General features: G+C 39.4%; 1 protein-coding gene across 9 annotated transcripts in view; it reads left to right on the top strand.

The window, feature by feature from the left end:
* Positions 1 to 20448, top strand: part of LOC132399784 (cadherin-4-like) — a 689576-nt gene that overhangs the window by 613934 nt on the left and 55194 nt on the right. For all 9 annotated transcript variants that reach the window (XM_059980521.1, XM_059980522.1, XM_059980527.1 and 6 more), the window contains 2 exons: positions 3406 to 3543; positions 18665 to 18850. In XM_059980521.1, the coding sequence (XP_059836504.1) occupies positions 3406 to 3543; positions 18665 to 18850 (324 nt within the window). The remainder of the gene's footprint in view (positions 1 to 3405; positions 3544 to 18664; positions 18851 to 20448) is intronic.

Here is a 20448-nt window from a genome sequence, read left to right on the forward strand (position 1 = left end):
GGGTGCCTGAACAGGTTACCAGGGACAGTATTGACAGGTTGACAGGGGCAGTTTGGTGAAGCTTTTAGATAAACACATGAATATAAGGGGAGTTGAAGGATATGGATGATACACAGGAAAAGGAAATTTAGTATAAATTGGTATCAAGATCAGCACAGCATCATAGGCTAATGGTGTTCTGTATGCTGTATGACTGTATGCTCATCCATGTTCACTTGAAGAGCCTTTCCTTCCTCCTCACACTCACAATTCCATCTGGTTTGCTATTATCAGAAACTTGAAAATGTGACATTTTGTACTGGCAGCCAAATCACTGATATAAATTGTGCACTGATTCCTGCTGTCCCCGACTTGTCACAGCCTGTGAATCTAAGAAAGATGCATTTATTCCCACTCATTCTGTTGAATAACCAATTCTCAGCTTATACCACTTCCATGTATTCTAACTTTATTAATTAACCTCCTATGCATAATCTTATTGAAAGCTTTCCAGAAATCCAAATACAACATCTCCACTGGTTCTGCCTTACCACTTCTACTGAAAACTGCACTGAAATCCATAGTCACAGAATCTACCTCAGAAGATCTACTTTCTCTGAAGCCACCTCTTTCAAAAATGCTGGGAAATAAGTCATCAGCAAACAGCATACAAGATAAAATTACATCATTCCTCCTGACACTGAAACTGTTAGTTTTAGATTCATACCATGAGAGGAAGGAGTGGAGGTTGCCCACAAGCAGAAAAGTCTGATGTACTCAGACCTGTCAGCTGAGTGTAAGGATTCTCTCAGCACCCTGCATGTCAAGTGCTTGAACAATTTTCCAAGTTTTGATGAACTGGCTGGAGGACTATCAGCTACCCTGTGGAGTAGGTCACCAAGTCCTCATCGATGCATTGGCAACAAGGTTACTCCGTGATATGGCGGTGACTTAAGTGAGGCTCAGGTGGGCCACCTATGAGTTGGCTGAAGAGGCAGAAAAGGGCAGCATTTGACTGTGGCTGAGGAGGAAGGACAGAAATTGGGGGACTGACCAACTCTATTGGAAGATGTAGGGCATGGCCTTGCCACTGCTTTACCACCTGGAGAGGTACCAGGGCTAAGGAAGTGAAGCATCAAGGAGTGGTGGTCCCCGCCTAAGGGCAATGTTGGAGGTGTGGCAGGCAGCAATGCCAAACAGAAAGCAACATCTTCTGGTAAATCTCATCTCACTTTACCCTCTTAAAATTGGGTGGTATCTATTGAGTTTGTGACTTACCGTCTTTTCCAAATTGCAGAAATGTGCTGTGCACAGAAATGTCTATGCACTTAGGGATTCATTTACCAAGGTTGTAAGATGAACACTCATTACTTTTCTTCCAATTTGAATTGGATCTGTGCATGGGTATGTTCAATGTATTATGATGTCACTGCATTTTCCTGTTCTGGTAGCTGTGTATCAAATTAAATGCAGGGTCAAATGCATAACTATGGACTGCATGACAACTCAATTCAATGGAGTTTCTTTAACTTCACAGTTGGAATAAGGATGAGCATTTGGGTCAGGTTTCTCAGGTGATGTTATGAAATCAAGGTTATCTGAATGTCATCAGCAGACTCCCAGATGAACTCATCAAAATGCCTATCTAGGACGGTGGGGGAAAATGGTTGTGACTGCAGATGACCTTCACGGGTTAGGTCAGGGCTCGGTCTAACTTTCAACTTAAGAAAAATATATACCACACAGAAAGAATGACTACCTAAAGTTCCAGTGCTCCCTGAAAGATATTACAATTGGTTGAAGGGCTACAGTGAGTACAGACTGGAGAAGATATCAAAAGAGCACTGTCCTGGAGTGAGGGAGAGGGATCAGGAACCACAGCGGCCATGATGTTTTGGGAGAGTGCAGGTCAAGGGACAGGAGGGTTGGAAGAGTGAGTGGTTCTAGGTTCTGGGTTTCTCCTACATTTATGTAGGAAGCCGAACTGTGTGGTTTCAGCTTCCTTGATATAGCCACAGCAGTTTGATTATGGTATTTCAACTTTCCTTAAGTGCCCCAGGATAGAGTATGATGTGTTTATGGGCATTTCTAATATAGAAATGACGCTTGGGATTTAAGGGTGATTCACACAGAAAATACTCAGTTAAAGCTTCTGAGAGATGTAAAAGGACCTGGAAATGTTTCTCATTATGCTTCATTTGAGGAAAAATCAATTAACTGGCAAAGCTGAAATCAATTGACATTATGCATTGAGTTCCAGGTATACATCTGTCTGATAACTCTTCTTTAATGTATTCCAAATCTCAATATGCCATTCATTGTTCGACAACTAATATATATAAAAATGTTGTAATCCGATTTCAGTTCAGTAATCGCATTGCCATTTGTGGATTCACCATGTCACTGAATCATAGTAAGACTGTGATTAAGGAGGCCATTTAGTCTATTGCTTTGCACTATTCAGAAGGAAGCTACCAGTTCTAAGGTTTATAAACATGCAGCTCACAGTAATTCAATTACACAGACCTGTTTTAATGTGCTGAATTTTCTAGTTGTTCTGTCCTTTAAGGCAGCATGTCCTTAGACCCCATATCATACTCGGATAAAAAAGTTTTTCCTATTCTCCCCTTTAATCTTTCTGCCAGTTACTTTAAATCCAAACTATATGTTTATTTGTACTCTAACGGAATAGGTTTCCATTACATAACTACACCTCTTAGAATATGCAACTTAATTAAGTCTTCCTCTGTTTCAAATAACACTGCCTTACCTAATTTTCTTCATTTACTTGGCTAGATCTTCAGAAAACACCTGTACATCCTCTCCAATACAGCCACATTTTCAAAATAGTTATTCCATGTTCTTACTTAACAGCATTTAAGAGAAATATACTTTATCTGGAGTGTTGTGTGATGTGATTTCTTTATCTTTCCTGAAATGTTTTATTTGTACGGCAAAATCTCAGACTTGACATGGTATTGCACCTGGACTGAGTTAACATTATGCAGTGGGATGATAAAATGTCTATATTTAATATGCTTGAAAGTAAGCAGCAAGACTGAATAAAAGGAAGACTGCAGGAGACTGCAGAAGACTGCAGATGCTGGAATATGGAGCAGCAGGCACTGCAATGGAGGAACTCAATCGGTCGAGCAGCACCTGTGGGCAGGGAGGGGTGGCTGGGGAATGGATTATCAACCTTTCTGGTTGGCTTCCTGCATCAGGGATTCAAACGTTCAGTCTGTCAAATACACGTCAGCTCCCAGCAGAGCAATCCCATCAGCCCAATCTCCTTTCGGCTTACTCTCCTATAAGCTAGTAAACAATTCTCTTCAACATGACTGTCCACTTCCACTTTTTGTGATCCTTTTGCCACTCCATCTGTATCCTGGTTCCCTAATCAAAGTCTCTGTCCTTACCTTTCAGAAAGTCCCACGATACACAATTACTATCCAAGCCACTGATATGGATGGAAATCTCAACTATGGGCTTTCTAACACAGCCACTGCACTCATAATTGTCACTGACGTGAATGATAATCCTCCAGAATTTACTGCTGCCACAGTGAGTATTAAGTGCCTATCCATATAAGTGCCTGCCATTCATTTTTTGTCTTTAACTTTTAAATATGTGTCATTACCATTACCTTTTTGTTTGAAGTTAACAATCATATGGACAAAGGATTTTCTTAGAATAAAGCAGTGTAGTAGACAGTGTTGCTATATTTTGAATTGAGTAACAAATATAGATTGAAAGTGCATTCCTTAGAGTTAGATGATTCATTTTACAATCCAAAATAGTCTTCTTAATAGATTCTATTTGAATTATTTTATGGGTAGTAGCCCAGTAAGTATGAATGTTCACATGATTAGAGCTTTTAATCTTAAGGGTTTGATGTAGACTTGAATCATGGTGTTTCCTCAGTGGGGAGAATGCATAAAGAAGAGACCATCTGGATAACTCATCGACCTGCCAGTAACTAGATACAGTGATTAAGCGACAAGTTTTGGAGCAAGCTGCTTCCACAAAAGGTTCACCAAACAATGCAAGGGAATGTTCTTGTATTCGGGAAGCAATAATAATGATGTTGCTAAAGTTAAAGATTGTAAAAACATTTTCAGTTATAATTGGAAATGCAAGATCTTAAAATAAGATAGCACAAAATTCTAAGTGAACTTATCACGTCCAGTATAGTGGGAATGCCGAGAAAGTAAATTTGCTGTTGGAAATCATAGCTTGGGAATTCATTAAAATATCAAACTGTTTGTTTTATGGGGTATCCCCCAGGAACCGTTAGTTTTTCAATTAACTCTTCATTATTTATTCTGTGCAAAGATAGGTATTATGATTATCCATTTTAGAATGAGATTAAACATTGCACTTCACTTCATCTTGAACGTTTATCTAGAAAATAATTTAAATTTGCCTCTGTCCATAATATTGATTATTGAAATACTGCTGGAATCAGTGATTTGATTTTGTTCTGTTGCTCTGAGGAAGAGAGGCAAGGAAAGGACTGCAAGTTGTATGTAAGGAAACTAAAAGGTTTGATTACACAGAAAATTATTCCCTTATTAACAAGGTATTAAATATAACAAGATATAGGTGCTGAGAAATTTCACAAGGCTGGAGCACTCCACTAGAAACTAGAGTGGTTTTTGAAAAGGAAAATTATCTGAGAATGATTGAAGATAGAAAGAAAATTTCAAGAGGATCTTCCTTAATTTGAAAGTACATCTCTGATAGTTGACTTGATGAAGAAGATTAATTCTAGTCAAGCCATACTGCATCTTTTCTTTCTTTCACATCCCTTTCTTCTTCCATCTGAGAATGATCTGTCTGATGCAGTAATTGGACTCTATATAAAAATATGTTCCTGACTTTATCTCAAATGCTTTTAATATTTACTGTGATAAATCTCAAGCTTGCAATGACCACTAGTTATGGACTATCAAACAGTGTGCTGATCACTCATTTTTAAATCTAATAGAACTTACAGAGCTTGGCAAGAAAAGGGAATAAACACACAAATGAAACATGCTTCCTTTGCAAAAAATGAATATAGCTAAAAGTGCTTGCTTAGTAATGTTGTTCTACTCAGAGTTAAAAAAATAAGTAAATTAGAATGAATAGACTTTGGGCAATTTGGTCCTTTAAAAGGATGCAGCCCGTTCCCAAGTTTGAAGTCACAAAAGTCATGAATTTGATGGTTAGTAAGAACATCTCCTCTTGAATATGGTAGCTCCAAGACACCACAATCAGTGTCAATTTTGGGCCCAGAACTTAGGAATCTGTGAGCAGGAGTTCAGAAATGAAGCCAGTGTTAAGGAGAATTGTGACTGGAATAGTCCAGTTTCTCAGTGGGTGAGAAATGGGCACAGATATTTCAAAACAGTCAGAGAATACCCATGAATCCAATCTCTAGATATCCATCTTGGATGTTGGTTGTAATGCTCTAAGATACAGCAGTTGTGTGTTAAACAGAGTAGTTAATAGACTCCAAAAGTAAATTCAGTGATGTCCCAGACATCTAGCACGCTTTATACTTTTACAAAATTTGAAAAGTGTTTGTGTGTTGTTTCCACCAGCTGTTTTGTCAGTTCCACCTGGAGGTTTCATTAGAACCTGTCAGAAAAGTCCATGTCAATCCCTATAGATTATAATGATGTTCCTGGTGTAATTTAATTAATTTTTATTAACTTTATATTTTAGCCCATTAAAAATACTGAATCAAAAAAAGGAATCCACTTCCTAGCTTCCTATAACAATTTTGAGAGTGATTTCAACTATTCAGTATATCTCCATTCAGTATTGATCCTTGGAGAGCAATGATACAATCAAATAGACCACATGAAATATTACTTTGTCACTTTCTCATTGCTCATAAATTATTCACTTTAGTTTTTGCATCTTGCTTGTAGATATCAGAAAAATTAGATTTTTTGTACAGAAAATTCATTACTTTGAAGATTAATAGTATAGAACTGGAGTAATCCTTATTTGATCCAAAGTGTGCAAAATAACCACAGACTCTAACTGGAGAACTAAAATAATGTTATGCATTTATACACAGCAGTTGTGGAGAGAATATGAATAAGGTTGTTAAATTCTTTTAAAGATGTGAACCTTGTTCTTCAGCTGTAATATGATTAAGTGAAAGTAAAGGTTAAGATGTCCTGAAAGTATCATGCTGTATTTTTATGAGCTGCCTAATTGTAACAATATCCTACCTTGAAACTAAATGATTTCAATAACCATACATTGATGAATTCTGATTTAACTATATGAAATTAAGCCAGTGATCATTAGAGAAATAGGATTTGAAGCTTCAGGCACCAATTTTAGAAGCTTCTGAATTCCTAGAAATTGCCTTGCATTGCAGAAGTTCCATATGCAAATTGTACCACTGAATAACACACAATAATGACAGGCAACTTGGATCTGTTCCAATTTGCCCTCCGGCACAACAGGTCCACAGCAGGTGCCATTTCACTGGCTCTTCACTCAACTCTGAAACATCTGGACAGCAAAGGTGCACACATCAGAATGCACTTTATTGACTACAGTTTGGCTTTCAACACTATATCCCCTCAAAAATAATCAATGAGCTTCAAGACCTTAGCTGTAATACTTCCTTGTTCAATTGGATCTTCAGTTTCCTCACTTGCAGACCATGCTCGGTTTGGATCGGCCACAGCATCTCCACCACAATCTCCATCAGTGCAGCTGCATCACAAGTCTACGTGCTTAGCCCCCTGCTCTGCTAGCTTTATATTTACGACTGTGAGGCAAGACACAGCTCCAATGTCATATTTAAGTTTGCTGTTGACACCACTGTTATTAGTCAAATCAAAGCTGGTGACAAATCACCATATGGGAGGTAGATTGAAAATCTGGTTGTGTTGTGCCACAAAAGCTACCTCTCACTCATTGTCAGCAAGACCATGGCGCTGATTCTTGACTTCAGGAGGAGGAAACTAGAGGTCCATGAGCCAATCCATGTCGAGGGGTCAGAGGTGGAGAGGGTCAGCAACATTAAATTCCTCAGTGTTTCATTACAGTGGATCTTCCCTGGATCCAGAACATAGGTGCAATTATGAAGAAAGCATGGCAGCGCCTCTACTTCCTTAGAAGTTTGCAAAGATTTGGCATGACATCTAAAACTTTGAGAAAATTCTACCGATGTTTGGTGGAGTGTATATTGACTTGTTGCCTCATGGCCTAGTATAGAAACACCAATGCCTTTGAATTGAAAATCCTACAAAGTAGTGGATATGGCCCAGACAATCACGGGGAAAGCCCTTTCCTCCGTTGAGCACATCAACACAGAGCACTGTTGCAAGAAAGCAGCATCCATCATCAAGGACCCCCAACCACTTGGACATGCTCTCTTCTCACTAATGCCATCAGGAAGAAAGTACCCACATCACCAGGTTCAGAAACAGTTAATAACCCTCAACCATCAGGTTCTTGAACCAGAATGGATAACTTACTCAACTTCACTCGCCCCATCACTAAACTGTTCCCACAAACAATGGACTCGCTTTCAAGGACTCTTCACCTCAGGTTCTCAATATTTGTTAATTATTTATCTACTCTTATTCTTTCTGTATTTGCAGTTTGTTGTCCTTTGCACATTGGCTGTTTGTCTGCTCTGTTGGGTGTGGTCTTTCACTGGTTCTATTGTGCTTCTTGGATTTACTTTGTATATCCACAAGAGAACATAATAATAAGAAATAGGAGCAGGAGTAGGCCATCCGTCCCATCGAGCCTGCCCCGCCATTCAATAAGATCATGGTTGATCTGTCCGTAAACTCATCTCTATCTACTTGCCTTTTCTCAATAACCCTTAATTCCCTTATTACGTAAAAACCTAACTAATTGTATCTTAAATATATTTAGTGAGGAAGTCTCAACAGCTTCCCTGGGTGGAGAATTCCACAGATTCACCACTCTCTGGAAAAACAGTTTCTCCTCATCTCTGTCCTAAATCTTCTCCCCTGAATCTTGAGGCAATGTCCCCTAGTTCTAGTCTCACTTACCAATGGAAACAACTTTCCTACTTCTATCTTATCTATCCCTTTCAAAGTTTTGTATGTTTCTATAAGATCCCTTCTCATTCTTCTAAGCTATAGTCCCAGGCAACTCCAATCTCTTCTCATAGGTTAACCACTTCATCCCTGGTATCAACCTGGTGAACCTCCTCCGCACTGCCTCCGAAGCCAGTATATCCTTCCTCAAGTATGGAGACCAGAACTGCACACAGTACTCTGGGTGTGGCCTCACCAGTACCCTGTATAGTTGCAGCATAACCTCCCTGCTCTTGAATTCAATCCCTTTAGCTATGAAGGCTACCATTCCATTTGCCTTCTTAATAACCATTTGGACCTGCAAGCCAACTTTTTGTGATTCATGAACAAGCACTCCCAAGTCCCCCTGCACAACAGCGTGCTGCAATTTTTCACCATTTAAATAATAATCTGCTCTTCTATTGTTCTTTCCAAAGTGAATGATCTCACATTTGCCAACAGTGTATTCTATCTGTCAGACCTTGGCCCAATCACTTAACCTATCTATATCCCTCTGCAGACTCTCCACATCCTCTGTACAATTTGCTTTTCCACTCAGTTTAGTGTCATCAACAAATTTTGCTATGCTACACTCAGTCCCCTCTTCTAAATCATCAATGTAAATGGTAAACAGCTGCGGGCCCAGCACCGACCCCTGCGGCACCTCACTCACCACTGACTGCCAACTGGGGAAACACCCATTTATACCAATTTTCTGCCTTCTATTGGTTAACCAATCTACTATCCATGCCAGTACACTTCCTCTGACACCATGCATCCATATCTTATTTATAAGTCTCTTGTGCAGCACCTTATCAAACGCCTTCTGGAAATCCAAGTATATGACATCCACCTGTTTCCCCTCTATCCACTGTACTCATTATGTCCTCAAAGAACTCCTGTAAGTTTGTCAAACAGGACCTGCCCTTTCTGAATCCACGCTGCATCTGTCTAATGGAACTACTCCTTTCTAAATGTTTCACTGTTTCTTCCTTAATAACAGCTTCAAACATTTTCCCGACTACAGATGTTAAGCTAACTGGCTTATGGTTGCCCATCTTTTGCCTACAGCCTTTTAAAAAAATTGGCATGACATTTGCTGTCTTCCAAACCGCCAGGACCTGCCCAGAGTCAAGAGAGTTTTGTTAATGATTACCAACGCAGATTCCTTCAGCACCCTGGGATGCATCCCATCAGGGCCAGGGGACTTATCTACCTTCAGGCCCTCTAGTTTGCTCATCACTATCTCTGTAGTGACAGTGATTTTATCGAGGTCCTCACCTCCCATTTCATCCATAACATCTTTCTTTGGCATATTAGATGTATTCTCCACCGTGAACAGTGACACAAAATAGTCGTTCAGTGCTTCAACCGTTTCCTTATCACCCAATATCAATTTCCCCTTCTCGACTTCCAAGGGCCTATATTGACTTTAGCCACTCTCTTCCACTTTATATATTTAGAAGAACTTTTGCTATCTGTTTTTATATTTCACACTAATTTACTTTCATACTCTATCTTCCCTTTCCTTATTTCTTGTTTAGTTGTTCTCTGTTGCTTTTTAATTTTCCCAATCCTCCTGTCTTCCATTACTCTTACAATTTTGTAAACAAGCTTTTAATTTGACACTACCTTTTATTTCCTTAGTTATTCAAGGCTGGCTCTCCCCACACTTACTGTCCTTACTTTCTCTTGGAATATACTTTTGTTGAGCACTGTGAAAAATCTCTTTGAATGTATTCCACTGTTCTTTAACTGTCCTACCAAATAGCCTGTGCTCCCAATCCCCATTAGCCAACTCCCCCCTCATCCCATTGTAGTCAAAACCTAGGGTTGTAAATGATGACATATGTGTACTTTGGTAATAAATTTACTTAGAACTTTGAACATTTAACTTTGAATATTGAAGAACTGTTTGCTTATTGAAATGGAGTAAGAGTAGAAGGTAAATTTCCTTTGTAGTGTAACTGCATTGGGTCAAAAGGTGAGCAATGATCTATGAAACTGTTGTTCTGACATGAGCTAACAAGGTCCTCAAGCTTGCTGAATTAACAACCAAGAAAGAAGGGACATAGGATCAGAAGAAGTAGAATCCCTATGGGTCGAGTTAAGAAATGACAAGGGTAAAAAGAGACTAATAGCAGTTATATACAGGCCTCCAAACAGCATCCGGGATGTGGACCACAAGTTACAGCTGGAATTAGAAAAAGCAAGTCAGAAGGGAAATATCAAGATAATTATGGGAGATTTTAATATGAAAGTGGATTGGGAAAGTCAGGAAGATACTGGATCTCAGGAGAGGGAGTTTGTAGAATGCCTACGGGATTGCTTTCTGGAGCAGCTTGTCCATAAGCCCACCAGGGGATCAGCTGCTTTGTTTTGGGTGTTGTGTAATGAACCTGAGGTGATTAAGGAGCTAGGGGTAATGGAACCCCTTGGGAGTAGTGATCATAGAATGGTCGAGCTCAGTTTCAAATCTGAAAAGGAGAAGCTGGTATCAGGTGTATCAATATTTCAGTGGAACAAAGGAAATTACAGTGGTATGGGAGAGGAACTGGCCAAAGTTGACTGGGAAAGTAAGCTGAATGGAGGGACAGTAGAGCAGAATTGGATGAAGTTCTTTCAAGAAATAAGGAAATTGCAGGAAAAATATACTCCAAGAAAAAAGAAAATCATAAAAGGAAAAATGACACAAATGTGGCTAATGAGAGAAGTTAAGACTAAAATAAAAGCAAAAGAGGCAATGTACAAGGAAGCAAAAATTAGTGGGAAAGCTGAGGACTGGATGAACTTTTAAAAATTACAGAAGGAAACTAAGAAAGTCATTAGGAGAGAAAAGATGAATTATGAAAGGAAATTGGCAATTAACATAAAAAGGACAGTAAGAGTTTTTTTTTAAATATATGAAGAGTAAAAGAGTGACACAGGTAGATAGAGGACCTGTTGAAAAGGATGCTGGAGAAATTATAATGGATAACAAAGAGATGGCAGAGGTACTAAATGAGTATTTTGCATCAGTTTTCACAGTGGAAGACATTAGCAACACACCTGATAGCCAGAGGTCTCAAAGAATAGAATTAGATACAGTCAAGATTACTAGAGAGAAAGTGCTTGAGAAGCTAAATGGTCTAAGGATAGATAAGTCTCCCAGACTGGATGAAGTGCATCCACGGGTTCTGAAGGAGGTGGCTTTAGAGATTGTGGAGGCATTGGAAATAATCTTCCAGGAATCAGTAGACTCTGGCACGGTGCCGGAAGACTGGAAGGTCATAAATGTAGTTCCATTGTTTAAGAAAGGGGGGAGGCAGCAAAAAGAAAATACAGACCTATTAGTCTGACATCGGAAGTTGGAAAATTATTGGAGTTGATCCTCAAGGATGAGATTATGAATTACCTTGAGGTGCATGACAAAATAGGCCCAAGCCAGCATGGGTTCATGAAGGGAAGATCCTGCCTCACCAACCTACTGGAATTTTTTGAGGTAATCTCGAATAAAGTTGACAAGGGAGAGGTTGTAGATGTTGTGTATTTGGATTTTCAAACTACCTTTGATAAGGTGCCACATAAGAGGCTGCTTAATAAGATGAGGGCCCATAGAATTACAGGAAGGATATTGGAATGCGTGGAGCATTGGCTGATAGGCAGAAAGCAAAGAGTGGGAATACAGGGATCCTATTCTGGTTGGTTGCTGGTTATTAGTGGTGTTCCGCAGGGGTCTGTGTTGGGGCCTCTTCTTTTTACACTGTATATCGATGATTTAGATTGTGGATTAAATGGTTTTGTGGCTGAGTTTGCGGATGACACTAAGATAGGTGGAGGAGCAGGAAGTGCTGAAGAAACGGAAAGGTTGCAGAGAGACTTGGTCAGTTTAGGAGAGTGGGCAAAGAAATAGCAGATGAGATATAATGTTGAGAAATGTACGGTTGTACATTTTAGAAGAAGAAACGATCTGGCAGATTATTACCTAGATGGGGAAAAAATTCAAAATTCGGAAGTGCAAAGGGACTTGGGGGTTCTAGTGCAGGATACCCTACAGGTTGGATCAGCAGTAAGGAAAGCGAATGCTATGTTGGCATTCATTTCAAGAGGAATAGTGTATAAGAGTCAGGAGGTGTTGATGAGGCTCTATGGGGCACTGGTGATACCCCATTTGGAATACTGTGTGCAGTTTTGGGCCCCCTGTCTTAGAAAGGCTGTGCTGATGTTGGAGAGAGTTCAGTGAAGATTCATGAGGATGATTTCTGGAATGCAGGGACTAACATATGAGGAGCGTTTGTCGGCTCTTGGATTCAATTCATCAGAGTATGTAAGAATGAGAGGGGATCTCATAGAAACATTTCGAATGTTGAAAGGGTTGGACAGAGTAGATGTGGAAAGGCTGTTTCCCTTGGTGAGTCCAGGACAAGAGGTCACAGTCTTAGAATTAGAGGTTACCCATTTAAAACAGAGATGAGGAGAAATTTTTTTAGCCAGAGGGTCGTGGATTTATGGATTTTGTTGCCACATACAGCTGTGGAGGCTCAGTCATTGAGGGTTTTTAAGGAGGAGATTGACAGATATCTAATTAGTCAGGGTATTGAGGGATATGGGAAAAAAGCTGGAAATTGGAACTAGACGGGAGAATAGCTTAGCTCATGGTGGAGTGGCAGAGCGGACTTGATGGGCCAAATGGTCTGCTTCTGCTTTTTTGTCTCGTGATCTTGTGAGATGGTTGACCAAGTTGATGTTCACTGAAGTTGAATATGTTAATGTTGATGTTGCACCTGGGTGTACATGGATAAACAATGTAACTAAATACTGACATGCCTTGGACTTAATGGCCAGTGTTTTCCTATGCGAAAGGAATCGGATTTATTTATTTATTTATTTATTCTCTCTCTCTCTCTCTCTCTCTCTCTCTCTCTCTCTCTCTCTCTCTCTCTCTCTCTCTCTCTCTCTCTCTCAAGCTCTCTCAAGCTCTCTCTCTGTCTATTTATTTATTTAAATGAATGAATGAATGTCTGAATGAATGAATAAATAAATTTAGAAATACAGCACGGTAACAGTCTTTTCCAAACCAATGGCCATGTGCCACTCAATTAACCCACTAACCCACACATCATTGGAATGTGGGAGGAAACCAGAGTGCTAAAGGAAACCCATGCAGTCATGAGAAAAACATATAAACTCTTTACAGACAATAGTGGAATTGAACCTGGGTCACTGGCGCTTTAATAGTGCTACCCTAACTCCTATACTACAGTGCCTCCCAATATATATACTAGATGCATTGGTTGTGTTATTCCAGAATTCTGTGAAAGTCTTCTGTGAAACTGTCAATGTAGCACCTTCATTCAAGAAGTGTGACAGAAAGCAGAAGGTTAGAAGCCAGCTAAATAACATACACCAGTGGAAATATGCTGGAATCCTTTACTAAGGAAGTGGGAATGGACTGTTTAGAATTAAACATAGTCAACATGTTTTCAGTGAAGAGAAATCAAGTTTGACAGATTTATTAGAATTCTTCAAGGATTTAACAGGCTGAGTGAATGAAGGGGAACCAGCCAATGTAGGAGATACTGATTGCCAAAAAGCTTTCAGTTAAAGTGTCATATTAAGAGTAAATGCCCTTGTTTGGGTGTAAGTTATTAGCACACCACAGCTAGATGTCTGTATATTGAGAATTCTACAATTTCAGGAGGGAAATCCATAGAGTTGTATAACAGGGGTCAATGATGGTGTCTCAATCATTTCTTATCTTGTTGTTCTTCAGTAATCCCTCATTATTGAAGATCAGTGTTTTGCTCGCCATGTTTATGGGAACTGAGGTGGCATATGAAGGAAGTGTTGACAGTTTAATATATGAGGCAGATAGGGCAAGGGACTAGGTAACATGCGAGGTGGCCTTTTCCTTCTGCAGCTTGCACTGGGCCTCTTGTTGTATGGACTCATTGTCCTCGGTTCTATCCCAAAAGCTCTTTCTCCACTTTGAAGGGTTTGAAGGCCGTTACGTAGTTTTGGCTGTCTCAAGGGCAGGAATGGCTGCTGAATGTTCCAAGCTATAGATATGTCAAAGGGGCAGGGAAGGAAGTAAAAGAGATGGGAGAGTGGTAATGCTGATCAAGATAGTATCAGAGCTGCAGAGAGAGAAAACGTTGAGGAGGGATTTTCTACAGAGTCAGTGCAGGTGGAAGTCAGAAACAAGAGGGAGAAATGTCTTTTTTGGGCTATTCTATAGACCCACAGTAAGAACAGACACTGAGGAACAGATCAGGAGGCATCAGGAATTAGAAAGGTGCAAAAGTAACAGGGTTGTTATCATGGATGACTTCAACTTAGACCATAAGACATAGGAGCAGAATTACGCCATTTAGCCCATCAAGTCTGCTCCGCCATTTCATCATGGCTGATCCAGTTGTCCTTTCAGCTCCAATCTCCTGCCTTCTCCCTGTATCCCTTCATGCCCTGACAAATCAAGAATCTGTCAACCTCTGCCTTAAGTATCCATGCAGACTTGGTCTCCACAGCTGCCGGTGGCAACGAATTTCACAGACTCAACTTTCTCTGGCCAAAGATATTTTCTCCTCATCTCTGTTCTAAAAGGACACTCCTCTATTCTGACTCTATGTCCTCTGGTCTTAGACTCTCCCATCATAGGAAACATACTCACTACATCCACTCTTTCAAGGACTTACACCATTCAATAGGTTTCAACGAGGTCACCCTTATTCTTCTGAATTCTAGTGAATACAGGCCCAGAGCCATCAAACCCTCTTCATATGACAATCCATTCAATGCTGGAATCATTTTCATGAAGCTCCCTTGAACCTCTCCAGTTTCAGCACATCCTTTCTGAGATAAAGGGCCCAAACCTGCTCACAATAGTCCAAATGAAGGCTTTATAAAGTCTCAACATTGCTTTTATATTCTAGTCTTCTTGAAATGAATGTTAACATCACATTTGCCTTCCTTACCACAGACTCAACCTGCAAATTAACCTTTAAGGAATCCTGCACAAATATTCACAAGACCAGTTATGACTCAGTTTTTTAGATTGCCTCTCCATTTGGAAAATAGACAACCCTTTCATTTCTTCTACCAAAGTGCACGACCATACACCTACCAACCTTGTATTCCATCTGCCATTTCTCTGCCCGTTCTCCTAATCTGTCCAAGTCCTTCTGCTGCATCTCTGCTTCCTCAAAATTACCTGCTCCTCCACCTATCTTCCCTAATATTGATTAGCACCTCCTTAGTGGAAAAGGTTTAGATTGGGTGGATTTGTTCTGTGTGTCCAGGAAGAATTCTTGACTCAGTATGGGGAGATGCTGACTGGAGGAGAGGTGATGCTGGATCTGGTGTTGGGCAATGAACCAACTCAGGTGTCTGATCTCTTGGTGGATGAGAATTCCGGAGACAGTGACTCTTCACTATTTGTGGCAATAATTTAACACAATTTACCTCAGGAAAGGTGATTTCAGAGATGATTTTAGTCAGATTTCCTCCTCAGGAAGGATGATTTCAGTGATGTTTTTAGTTGGATTTCTAAACTTTTTAACTACCAGAGAACTGTCACACGCATTGAATAGCACCATCTTAACAGGAAATTCGTACATAAAATGCATGAAACGGAGATGTTTTGAGGATAGCCAGAAAGTCATCTTGAGAAGGATGTGCCACAGTACCTCCAACCAGTGGAGTCAAAGGCATTGGTGAAATCAAGTAAGACCATTTGAAGTAATTCTGTTTTCTTGAGATTGTCATATGATGAGGGCTTTAACTACTTATAAGCTGTATTGACTGTGACAGAGACAAAGCACACTATAGTTAAATTTGTTCATGGTACAAAGATACACCAGAAAGAACATTGTGAAAAGGTCATAAAGAAGGGAAGACGTTTGGTAAATGAATATAATGTGGGAAATAAGAAGTTACTGATTCCTGCAGAATAGAAAAGAAGAATATTATTTAAATAGAAGCAGACTTAAATGCTACTATACAGAGAGATCAGAGATCAGAGTCTCATTTTACAGGAAGCACAAGAAATCAGTGAGTAGATACAGCAAGTAATTATTGAAGCAAAAGTAATGTTAGTCTTCTTTTCAAAGGGATAGAGTACAAAAGTGAGGTGAGGTCAAGTAACAGCTGTTCATGAATTCAGTGAGACTGCAGCTGGATTTCTGCAGGAAGTTTTGTCTCCTTATTTAAGTTTTGCATTTGCTGAGAATGCTGACTAGATTACCTCAAGAGAGAAATTTGAACAGGTTGGGTCATTACTTGTTGGAAATTAGAAGAATGAGATGCAATCTTACCAAAACACAGAAGTTTCTGAGGGTGCTTGGCAACAGAGATTCTAAGAAGATGTTCCAGTCATGGGAAATTAGTGTCACAAGAAGAGGTCACCCATTTAAGATGCAGTTTAGAAGAAATTTATCCTATCAGAGATCATGCCTCTCTGAAATTTTTTACTCCAGGGAGATGTGGAAATGAAGTCATTGATTACATTCAAGGCTGCACTGGAAGGATTTTTGAGCATAGTTGAAAATTATCATGAATGTGTGAAAAAGTGGTGCTGAGGCCATGATTATATAAGAGGTCACTGAATGGCAGAGCACATCTGAAAACATCTGACCCTAACAGATTATATTTCTTATGCATTTATGAGATGGGGAAGTTAATCCAAAGAAGTAATTAAGTACCTTCATGGGATTTCTGAGGCTGTACCAAATGTACAAAACTATATATGGAACGTCCTTAGATGGAAACTATTTTAGTCACGGTGGAGAGTTTTCCTTCAATCAAGTGATATGGCAATGGGATAACTTGCATATCTGGTAAGCTTGCAGGTCATACCTATAGATGACTCACCTGAGCCAGAATGATGCAGATTTAGGTAACTATCAAAGAGGAAGTTGAAGTTTAAACATGAAGAAGTTTTTTTTTCAACCTGGAAAGAGCTGTAGTTTTCACTGTGCCTCAACAGAAACAGAGATAAAAGCTAGAGAGATTTTTTTCATGAGGACCCCTTCCTTTGTTTAGTGACACTTGATCCACTGGCACTCAAGTATTATTCTGGCCGCGATTGTTCCCCATATTGGGGATTGGGCATATAAGAGGAAGATCTGGAGACACTGTAATAAAGAAATCCATCACAGGCAAAAGCCCTTTCTACTGTTAAGCACACTCAAGTAGAGCAGTGTCACAGGAAGCAGGATCCATCATCAAGAATCCCCATCATCCAAGCCATGGTAGTACCATCAGGTAGGAGGTACAGGAGCCTTAGATCCCACATCAGCTTCCAGAACAGTTATTACATTACAGCCATCAAGGTACTGAACCAGCATGGATCACTTGCATCACCACAACTCTGAATTGATTCCACAAACCACACACACACTTTCAAGGACTCTACAACTCATGTTTCAGTACTTTTTTGTTTGTTTTTGCACATTGATTGTCAATCTTCATTTATGTATAGCTTTTCATGAATTCAATAGTATTTATTTTCCTGTAAATGCCTACAAGAAATGAATCACAGGGTAGTATATGGCAACGTATACCTACTTTGATAATAAACTTACTTTGACTACTTTTCTATAATGCTATATTTAAAGTGAGGATCATTGATTAAATCTGATGTGGGGATTGTCTGGATAAGGTTAATATGGTGGTCGTGGCACTTCAGATTTTATTTGTCCAAAACTTCCACCGCTATGCTGCCCCCAGCCTTAGAATCTCTGATCTTGCTATCATATTAGCAAAGGAATGCCCAAGATCACAGATTCCACTATTCATGTTCAAGTTCTCATTCTGTCTCCCATAATAAATGTCCGTGACTTTGCTATAACTAACATTAAATTAACAGCTCTAGAGGAAGCTGGGTTTCCTTTGCCACAATTATTTAATTGTGGCATTTGAAATTTTCCTCATCCTGGGAATTAACACTTCCTAAACATCTGTTTAATCACTTATTTCTTTTTGAATTCTCATGTGCCATTGAAGTTTTATCATCCGTGAAAGCAGATGGAAAATATTCAATCAATATCTGTCATTTTGATTTAATTAATTTTAGTTTCAACTGTATCTTGAAGAACTAAATACATACCTATTATTTCATAATGTATTATCAGATACCTAAAAGATACAATAATTATTTAAATTTAACTACAATTTAGGGAAATACATGAACTGTTAAATATAATTAAAAATCATTTTCACACAGTTGCTACTAAGGAGTGGAAAAGCAAAATAATTTGGTTATCAATGAGCAAAGCATGGTTTTCCAATTATGCACTGTTGAGTCTAGTAAGTGGCTTTGTCAGCACCATTGCTGTTTTAATTTGTTAAACTACATAGTTGATTGGTACTCCTTTTAGAAAGTTGGACACCCAAATGTAATTGCACTGTTTTCATATTGCAGATGAAACCATTTACCCTTGCATCTTCATCAGAATAACCAAAAATTGGTTTTTAATGGTTTAATATAAAGTATAATAATCAATTGTGTGACTGCAATCATCAAATTTCTATTGTAATATAATTGAAGGTAGACTATGTTTCAGTCTTCAGAATATTCTAATCTACTTAATATGTAAAGCAATGTGTCTTCCTTTGTGCCTTCTTTTCTTTATTTCCAGTACTATGGAGAAGTCCAAGAGAACAAAATAGAAGTCATTGTTGCTAACTTGACTGTCATTGATCGAGACCAGCCACACACTTCAAATTGGAATGCTGTATACCGCATAGTCAGTGGCGACCCTGCTGGTCATTTTGTTGTTAAGACGGATCCAGCCACCAGTGATGGCATGGTTATTGTAGTAAAGGTAAGTTTTAACCCTTAATTTAGTTGTTGAGGTTATATTTATTCAAAGTATTCACAACCACTTTTGAAATAATCAGCGATTTACACTTTGAACACTTCAGAAAATGTTCGCTTACAAATGCTTCTCTCGTGACATTACTTATGGGTGGTTGTGTTTGAAAGTTTTGACAGTTCAAATTTAACACGAGACTAATTGTCCAGTATGTCCTTTAGGATTATGAGAAAGTGCAGGAGTTAAGCCATCCAACAACTGGTGTGTAATTTTCTGGCATGTATATTGCATATACTTTAGACCGAACACTGCAGCTGAGGAATAAAGCTGCAGTTCCTGAACACATTAAGCAATATTTCACACAAAAAGCACAAGTTTGAAAGTGAAATATTTAATACAATTTGTTCTTTAAGAGCTTTGGAGCACTGGATTTATTTAAAGCATGGAAATTTGAGCTCTCAATTTCTGCTCAACAGACTTTGTGCTGTTCAAATGCATTGGAAAAGCCCTATCAAGAAGCAGCACATCAATGTTGTATATCTTATTAATAGCCAATTCTTCATTTCAAAATATTAAATAAATGTCATCATAATCAGTTGCTTGAAGTATAATTTATAATTCTCTCATCTTGTTGGTCTGAATTATCTGTAAATTTCCTGATTATGCACACTTGCACCACTAGATTTTGTCTTGGCACCTTCATTTAATACGTATGTTTTCTAAACTGCTAAGTAATTCAACAATGCTTTGCACCTTATATCTATTAATCTTGTAAGTGATCCACAGATTATTGCTGCCATTTTGTTAGTATCTCAGTTCCTCTTAGTTTTTTTGATTATTATTGCACAACAATTTTGAAAGGAGAGCTACCCTCGTACCCCAGTGCTTTTAGTAGAGAGTTGTGGCCCTCCAGACCAAACACTCATGGGTAAGCATAACCCTGCTGTAATGAAGACATCCACTGGAGCTGTGTGCTCCAGTGCTGAGATACTGGGATGAATCCCTGCCCTGCACTGGTGTTCCTCTGGGAATAACTCACCAGTGGCACCATGTGAAGAGATTGGTATTGTGCAGGCTGTAGTGAGTAGTGCGTCAGCTCAGCACTGAATGTAAGGCTTGGGGCTCCACCTTGGATGACCTGGTGAATATGGGCCATTGTTAGGACTGTTAGTGGCTGATTATTTGCAAACATACCACCTAGATTCACTGGTCTCTCCACCACTGAGATTTTGTTTTCACAATAATGGAATCTCTACGCTTGGGAGAAGCATCACAGGCAAACCAAGAGAAGGAAGCAATAGCTTCAACAAGAGCTAATGAGGGACACTGGAATCTGTGGCAGCACCCAGAAATTGCTGTACTCACCATACTGGCCACGGTGCAGCCCTGCACACCATATCTCAGCCTTGAGAGGCAACACCACTTGTCCCAGCCCAGACTACACAAGCCCTCATAAGCAGCCTCTCCACACCAAGCCATGAGGTAAATCATTGGTGGATTTGCCTCAATTCATGGCACAGCAGCAAGCAGTAGTCAGGACAGCAGGAGTTTGTACCAGGTTCCCTCTACTGCAACCGTATCAGAAATGCGTCACTCTTCATAAAATG

The sequence above is a fragment of the Hypanus sabinus genome, chromosome 9, assembly GCF_030144855.1.
Source record: "Hypanus sabinus isolate sHypSab1 chromosome 9, sHypSab1.hap1, whole genome shotgun sequence".
Lineage (NCBI taxonomy): Eukaryota > Metazoa > Chordata > Chondrichthyes > Myliobatiformes > Dasyatidae > Hypanus > Hypanus sabinus.